This window comes from Hemiscyllium ocellatum, chromosome 1 (assembly GCF_020745735.1).
Source record: "Hemiscyllium ocellatum isolate sHemOce1 chromosome 1, sHemOce1.pat.X.cur, whole genome shotgun sequence".
NCBI classification, from domain to species: Eukaryota; Metazoa; Chordata; class Chondrichthyes; order Orectolobiformes; family Hemiscylliidae; genus Hemiscyllium; species Hemiscyllium ocellatum.
Genome location: NC_083401.1, coordinates 75698165 through 75706264, shown reverse-complemented (window position 1 = coordinate 75706264; position 8100 = coordinate 75698165). Strand labels below are relative to the sequence as shown.

The following is an 8100-nucleotide window of genomic DNA, read 5'->3' as shown; positions in this document are numbered from 1 at the left end:
AGGGAATTGCAGACAATAGAGACTAGGCAGCTGAATGCTCTCCAGCACGGGTGAAGCAGTTATAATTGGAGATGCTGAAATATAGAGTTGGAGGAACTCTGCCCATTCCTGTCATCCTGCACGCTTTTGTTGCTGAAAGATCAGCATTCGCAGCGTTACTGTTTGGAAATAGATTTTATAAAGTGACAACCCTTTTAAAGTGTTGGTTTATAGGACCAAAAGTTAATCATTGCCAGCATGCCATTTCATTCGTTGGGAGATGAGCTGGGGGTGACGCACGTGTCTGAACATTGCTGGGACGTGAGAAACTGAAATGTTGCCAGAAGCTGCTGTGCCCGCCCGAGTGGCCGCACACAAACCCCAGAGACTCTCGGAGGAATTCGCTGTTTGTTTGTTTGTTCTTCGCGTCCTTGAACATACGTGACAGCTCGAAGCTGAAAATCCTTACAAAACATCTAAACATAACATCTTACGTCAACGCATCGTTTCAATTCCTGGATGGCAACCCTGTTCAACATGTTTCATTCCATCGACTTCCAGCCCGGATTTGGAAACCTACAACACAAGCTGCCCAGAAGACAACAACACCGGATTTAGGAAACGGAGCCGGTGGAAAACATGTGGGCACACGCCTGATAAAAGGCAGCGTGCTGCGGCTCAGTGCAGACGGCCAGTGTGCAACTACAACTCCGGAGAGATGGCTCGGGCTAGCGCCGCTTGCTTACTGCTCATTTTCACCGGGCTGACGGTGCAAGGCTTCACTCTGAAGTATGCCGTTGACTGTTCGTACCCATGTGAACGGACCGCCGCCTGTCCCGGGACGGCGGGCTGTAAAAGGACCGTACTGGATGACTGCGGCTGCTGCAAGGTGTGTGCAGCCGCCAGAGGAGAGGTGTGTTACCGCACCGTGGCCGGAATGGATGGGGTTAAATGCGGACCGGGCTTACGGTGCCATTTTAACAGCGAAGAAGACGACTTCGGTGATGAATATGGTATTTGCAGAGGTAAATGCACACTGCAGGGGGTTGGGGGGGGAAGTGAAATGTACTCATCCCACCTTCTCCGGGATGGTTCAGCACCTTGTGTGTGTTTCAGTTTAAGCACTGAGTGTCTTTTTTATCAGAATATAGGGGTTAAAAGGTTGCAGTATTTGTAAAAGGATTTGAAAGCTCTGTTAGGCTGGGAATTGAAGCGAGCCGGCATTTCACTCGCTGCTATGTCGATGCTCTTTCTGCAGGTCAACGGCCTAAGCATTTGGTTAGGGATGCAAACAGAAAAGGATCCCTGGATCCGAAAGGTTAACTCTGCTTTCTTTCCCCAGATGCTGCCACACCCGCTGAGTTTTTTTCCCCAGCCATTTCTGGTTTTGTTTCTGATTTCCAACACTGCAATTTTTTTAAAGAAAATGTATGCTTTCCGGTCAGCCCAGAGCACACCTGTGTACATACACTGAGGCAGGTCCCTGTCCCACTGCACCAAGTGTCTTCAATATAAAATGAGTGGATAGCGTCCTGACCGGAAAAGTGTGCCCTTCTTAGGGGAAAAGAGGAGCCGATCCCTGGATGTCTCCGAATTTAGTTTTCCGGATTTGTATTCCCATATTGTAGATATTGGAGTGGTCATGATGCCTGCAACTCACGTAGCGCCAGACCATTCTCAGCTTGTGCTGTTATTTAAAATTAATCTTGGGGGCTCTGTTGCCCACTGAAGCCTTATGGTAATAACTGAATCCACCTTTGAGCATGCATCCCAGCAGCTAGAGGCGGAGTGCCGGCGCCTGTGTGGGACCGTGTAAACAGCAGCGCAGTGGCTGGTACCGGATGACAGGAGTCAGTCAGCTTACTGCCCAGTGCCCAGCTTTGATGAGGAGAGACATCCTGACTGTAAACGCTAGCTGGCTGTCTCTCCCCATGTGACCCGCCGTGGGCTCCAGCGTTTCTTGTTTTCAGCCCACCGCCAATATCAGCCATGCAACATCAAAGTGTGTAAATGCTCTCACTGTTTACACCGCGTTCAGAGGTCTGTCAGATTGCCCTTCTGCAAATCCCTCCTTTCGTCTGGTGTAGGACAGATCTCAGTGTCCCGGTCCATTTGCAGCCACTGATACTTCTGTCTGTTAGAGGTGTAGCTGATCGATGTAAGGGGTTCCGGCTTAGTCTAGCAACTGCATTCTTTATTGGGAACTGACTGACACCTCACAATTACAATTTCAATCCTAAAGCAGATTGTAAACTAGCGGTTCATCTTAGTAGAGCGCTGTCATGCAGCTTGCTAACTCCGAGCATGGGCACGTTGAGGTACCTGGACAACCTGGGACTGTGAGGGACCAAGGGAAACTCAGAAAGCCTGGTATAAATGAATGCAGTTGCGGCGCGATCTTATGTTGCACACTCATTAAGTGGCAGATATATAACACATTTCTGCAGCAAATGGGGCTTAAACCCAGGTCTTCTAGCTCAGAGGTGGGGACACTACCATTATGTTGTATAAGGCTGTCATTGAAGTTACTTTAAGCCGGCTGGCCCCGCTTCTGTAATCAGGTGTTACTCTTTCAGACTGTCCCTTTGGAACCTATGGACTGGAGTGCAGGAAGCAGTGTCAGTGCCCATTTGGGATCTGTAACAGGGAGACTGGCCAGTGCATGAAGTTCCCGTTCTTTCAATTCCCTGAAACAAAACCTGGAAACCGGAGGGAATCTGCGTCTCCACCAGGTAATCCACCGCAGCACAAAACTGCATCGACTCCCTCGGAATTCGCCCAGTATCGATTTGAATCTGAAACATTGCGCGAGGGTGGGAGAAATAGTCCCGGGGGGGGGGGAAAGAAATCTCCCCAAATCGTGTACACACCGACAGAAATAATGCGCAACTCGAGAAATGAAACATTGAATGGCTGTAAAGGTGTATATGTAGCATGCGAATTCATTGACAGTGAACCTCACTCGCTTTTTAAAACAGAAATCGAGCATGGATCGGGACACAGCAGTGAGGAGCTGAAGCAGAATGTTCTTAAGGATGAAACAAATAGCTCGATCGGAGAGGAAGGACAAACCCCTCGCTGATGTTTGCCCAGATTTCGATCTGAAATGTGTTCTATTGGAACTCATTTTATAATGCAATTATTTGATGTCGTATTTAAACACGCGCCTATGTGGACTCTGAAATGTTGTTTGTACAGAAGCACTATTTTGTTAATAATTGACATCCTTAACTTTATTCTATTTTGTAGAAAGTGCCTTAAAACATTGTGGGTCATCCACCTTTAATGGTTGCTTTTGAAAAATTCCATCCAAACATCAGCTGGACAATAGGGAAGCTAGGACAATGCAAACCCAGAGGTGCCACTTCTTATCACCACACCTCACGGTCCCAACGGATAAGGTTTCAGAGCGTGGATCTATCTGCCCGCCATAGCAGATGTAGTTTTTAAGAACTTTGATTTCTGTGTTTACGCCAACACGCTCCTTTCATCTTCCACATATTAAAATTCAGTGGAAGCCAGGCCTGACTTAAATACGAACTGACATTCAGGAAAGCACTTCCAGCACCTTGACTCCATTTCTGAGCATGGTTTGGGGTAAGCTAGGCAGTGAACAGGGAGTCTCTCAGTTACCACTCCCAAAGCTATCTTTCCCTCCTATTATGTCATTATAGTTTAGCATCTCACCCACAACACTGTCCTCAATTCCACTTAAAACTTACTGTGCTTGTTTAATCTAAGTTTGTTTTTAATAGTATGCATGTTTTATTTCTTTCCAAGCATTCCCATTGAAGCCTCTTTATCCTTTGCCTCATCCATTTTCAGGTCTATCCTCATTCCCCTCAGCTCTTTTCCCATTCGGAATCCCAATTTTCTAAACTACAAGTTTGCTATCACCTAATTGTTTCTTATTTCAGTTTAAAAATTTTTTTTAGCTAGTGTCCCAATCTACAAACTTAGCCTTAGCTTCTCCATTTAAAAAGAAATCAATGTGCATGCAAATTGGCACAGCTAGTTAATAGAGAACAGCTTTGCCTCAGAAAATGTAGCCACAAGATTGTATGTAAAATTGCTGACAATAGTCAACTTTGTTCCTTTATAATGCATTGCCAGCTTCTGCATTTCATAATCTGTAATTAGCTGTTTTATCCGGCCATATATTGTTCCAGCCTCCAGACCATTCATTAATTAGCAAATAATATTCATTTTTACTGTTAAAATATTGTAAAACCAGATTTGTCTTTCAAAAATAAAATGTGTATATATAGTAAAATATTAGATATTACTCATTGTTGTTGAAACTCCATGTTCCTTAATAGAGAACAAACATTTGAATTTGTTTTTGTGCTTCACTATGTATATATTGTCAAAACTAGCATAGGTGTGCAGAGAAGGCACAGTTATCTTTACTAAATGAACAGGTAAAAATGAAAATGCACAATATGTCTTTGAATACTTGAAAGTCAAAGATTGGTTGATTTTTTTTCCAGATGGGAATATATCCTGAAGAGATTCCACTAAAATGTTAACCATCTTTTCAATGTTAAATGCCCAATAAAAAGTGGTGCCTTTCCATCTCATCTGATTTTATTTAAATGCACCTCATTCAACTTTTTTATTTACTAAATTGTTTTCAGAAAAATGTAACTATCATATAAAAGAGCTGAATATATTGTGGCGTTGCATGTATTTTATGTAGAAAAAGATGTGAATAAATTCAAATCCATCCTGAAGGGGCATGGATTATAGAAATAAAACTCTGTATTTATGAAACATTTTGTTTTATATTTCAACATTGCTATTGGTGTCTTTTTGTTTGAGGGTGACAGTTTCCTTTGGTTTGAATCAGCTTGGTTGTATTTTGTTATCCTTAATACCAATTATCAAATTAATCTCCATGGTTTCGAGTTACAGATGAGTAAGACATAATTTCTACAACTACACTTCACTAATGGAAGTAATTAAATAAACACAGATGTTAATTTTATTTATAAACTACACAAATCAGTTACTGATTTTTTACCATAGACAGTAATAGTCAGTATTAACTGTTTAATTAATAGAAAATTCCATACCCAAAGACTTCTGTGTATTCTGGTGATTTGTATCATGACCCCTTGGATACACAACTCTGCTGTAAGGACACCAGCAAGAAATGGCTGATTATGATACTGGCAACCCCATCAGTGCAATGTCTTTGTCGGCAACAGACTGCCATCCCAGAGCCACAGCAGCACAAGACAATGGTTTGCACCAGCTCTATCAGTCTGAAGACTGTCATCATCTCCGTCGAAACATGAAGATTTTAATAAATGAGTGAGAAGGGATTTGGTTAGAAATCAAAGTAATCTCTGAATAAAGAAATCACAACTACTTAAAATTTTACATCAGAAGTGTAAGCCAAACTACTCGAAACGAACTCCCATCCAATTCAACTATTGAGCTGATTTTCTACATTTAGCAATAAACATTCCACTTTATATAATGTTTTTAATTGGAAGTCCTCAATTTTGGTACCAATATTTCTAAAGAGAGGGCATTTTAAAAATAATCATGCTACATAAGAGACAAAAAAAAATCACTTAGAATCTAGCCATGATTGATTTGCAGAGGAGAGTTGAGGGGACAAATACTCTACACCTTTCAAACAGCAAAGCAAATCACAACTGGCTCATAAACACATATAATCCCACCTTTGAATCATTCTGAACAATCTCTCAATGAATGCCATTCTGAATCATGATTTGGAGGTACTGATGTTGGACTGGGGTGGACAAAGTTAAAAATCTCACAACACACTAGGTAATAGTCTAACAGGTTTATTTAGAAGCACTAGCTTTTGGAGTGTTGCTCCTCCATCAGGTGGACAACCACCTGATGAAGGAACAGTGCTTTTAAAGCTGGTGCTTTCAAATAAACCTGTTGGACTATAACCTGGTGTTGTGTGATTTTAAATTCTGAACCAGCAAACAACATCAGATGTCTCCAGATCACTGCAATCTTCGTCATGTCTGATTTGAAATACATGCATTCAGAGAAACAAGCCATGGTGATACACTGCAGGCTCCATCATTCACGCTCCTCCCTTCTTCTGGAACGTGGAAGCAGAAATTATGGTCCTACAATAGAATTTAAGTAAGAATGACAATATGATATGTCTCGGGCAATCCAGAAACTTATAGTTCACCATCCTTATTTTTCTGTACCTGGCCCTGGCATTTAGTTTCCATCACAAATACAGAAGATAATTTCTTGTACAATTGGAATGTCTTTAACCCTTTCAAAGGAGAAAGAAAAAAACAAAAATAGAAAATAGAATCTCACAATATGAAACGTTGTTAAAATAAGAAACATCCAGGGAAGAGTAATGTAAATGAATCAGAGAGTGAGGGAATTACAGAAGCAAAACAGAAAGAGGTCAGAACATAAAGGATTAAGGGGAAAAGCTAATCCTGAATTTAATAATATTTATTTTTAAAGATGTCTGATTCAGTACAGCTTATTTGTTTGAAAGATGCAAAAAATGATAATTTTATTTGAAATTATCTTCATCCTCCAGGCAACTTTAACATATAACTACATAGACTTTACAGCACCGAAAGGTGCCATTCATTCCAAATGCTACATTGCTCTATGTGTGCCTCCAATGTGCTATTTCACCTGACCGTATCCATCCAGACTTTTACTCTTCATCATGCATCTAGCTAGCTTTACCTCAATAAGCATCTGTGCTATTGATGTCCTATTAATATAATTTCACATCAGCTGTAACACATTTCACATCACATGTAACAATTTCACTATTCCAACAACTTTTCAAGTAAACAAATTTCACCTAAATTATTGAAAATAACAGTTACTCATTCTCCAAAATATATTTTATAAAAACTTCTTATATTATATTCCATAACAATTTAAAATGTACATTCCCAAAAGTGCAAAATGTGGTGATTGTAACAAGGTCAGACAGATGAACCTCATAGAATATGCGTTCCGTGATTGTGGCTGTCAATCTGATCCGATCAGGGAACCCTGCTGACAGATAAGAACAAGAGTGTTAAGTATCCCGTTCACTCTGAGAGCTGCATCAATGCCAAGGACTCTCCATCTGTAAATAAAGAGTGACTTGGTGAGGGGATACCAATGACCTTGGAGATATTTAAGTGGCAATGAGAGAAAAGCCTGCTCCTGAAGAAATTTGCTTGCAACCGATGTCTTTGAGCTTGGGTAAGCATTTCTGACATCATGCTGTTATTTGGGAAGCTTGACTCATTCAATCCTGCCATTGAAGACTGGGCCCACTATTTGGAATGAGTGCATTTTTTTCTCCAGGCAAATGACACTAGAGCAGATGAAAAGCCAGGCATAATTCTCCTGACAGCTTTTTCAGTTATCAGGGGCCTAACTTTCCCTGAGGCGGCAGATACTACAACTTTTGAAGAATTGACAGATTTCGTTAAGGAATATTACGACCCACGTCTCCTCTAATTTTGAGACACTATCAGTTTTACCTGGCAATTCAGGAACCAGGGGAATCCGTATTGGGATTTTTGATAAAGTTGAGATGACTGGTAGATGTATGTGATTTTGGTTTAACCCTTAATGAGATACTGAGAAACCATTTGGCATGTGGAATTAATGATGTAACTACATAAAACCAAGTGGGCTTCAAACAGGAACTACAACAGGTTTTATCATTGGAAAATGTGGCAAATGGAGCAGATGAATTGCAGAGTATTCCAATGGAAGAGGACAGCCTTACTACCCCAACTGAGCTTGGGGAACACCACCTGAGTGAAGGCAATAGCACAGCCTCACTCAGAGCATATTCTGAACAGAGAGACTGTAGGTCAGCCCACAGCAAAACAAAGCCAACCTTTGGCCAAATGTTTAAAATTTTCTTCAGGATCCAGGCCAGCAAGCCATTGTAGTTGCTGCCTAAGACAACAAAAGAGTCCTACTTGACTTAAATTGAGCAGGAGAATTCATAGGCTGGTATCCAAGGTGCATGCCTTGTAATGCCAACCTCCATCTGGTTTGGAACAACCAAATTGCTCATCAATATCTAAATCAGAATCAACCAAGATAAGTGTCTGGTTAAATGGTCATCCAGTTTTAGTG

At 41.2% G+C, this 8100-nt stretch overlaps 1 protein-coding gene across 1 annotated transcript; it reads left to right on the top strand.

The window, feature by feature from the left end:
- Positions 1 to 265: 265 nt before the first annotated feature.
- esm1 (endothelial cell-specific molecule 1) lies at positions 266 to 4639 on the top strand. The gene is made up of 3 exons (XM_060830039.1): positions 266 to 1004; positions 2556 to 2711; positions 2958 to 4639. The coding sequence occupies exons 1-3, from the start codon at positions 698 to 700 to the stop codon at positions 3059 to 3061; spliced, it is 567 nt and encodes a 188-aa protein (XP_060686022.1). The 5' UTR covers positions 266 to 697; the 3' UTR covers positions 3062 to 4639.
- The last annotated feature ends 3461 nt before the right edge of the window (positions 4640 to 8100 follow it).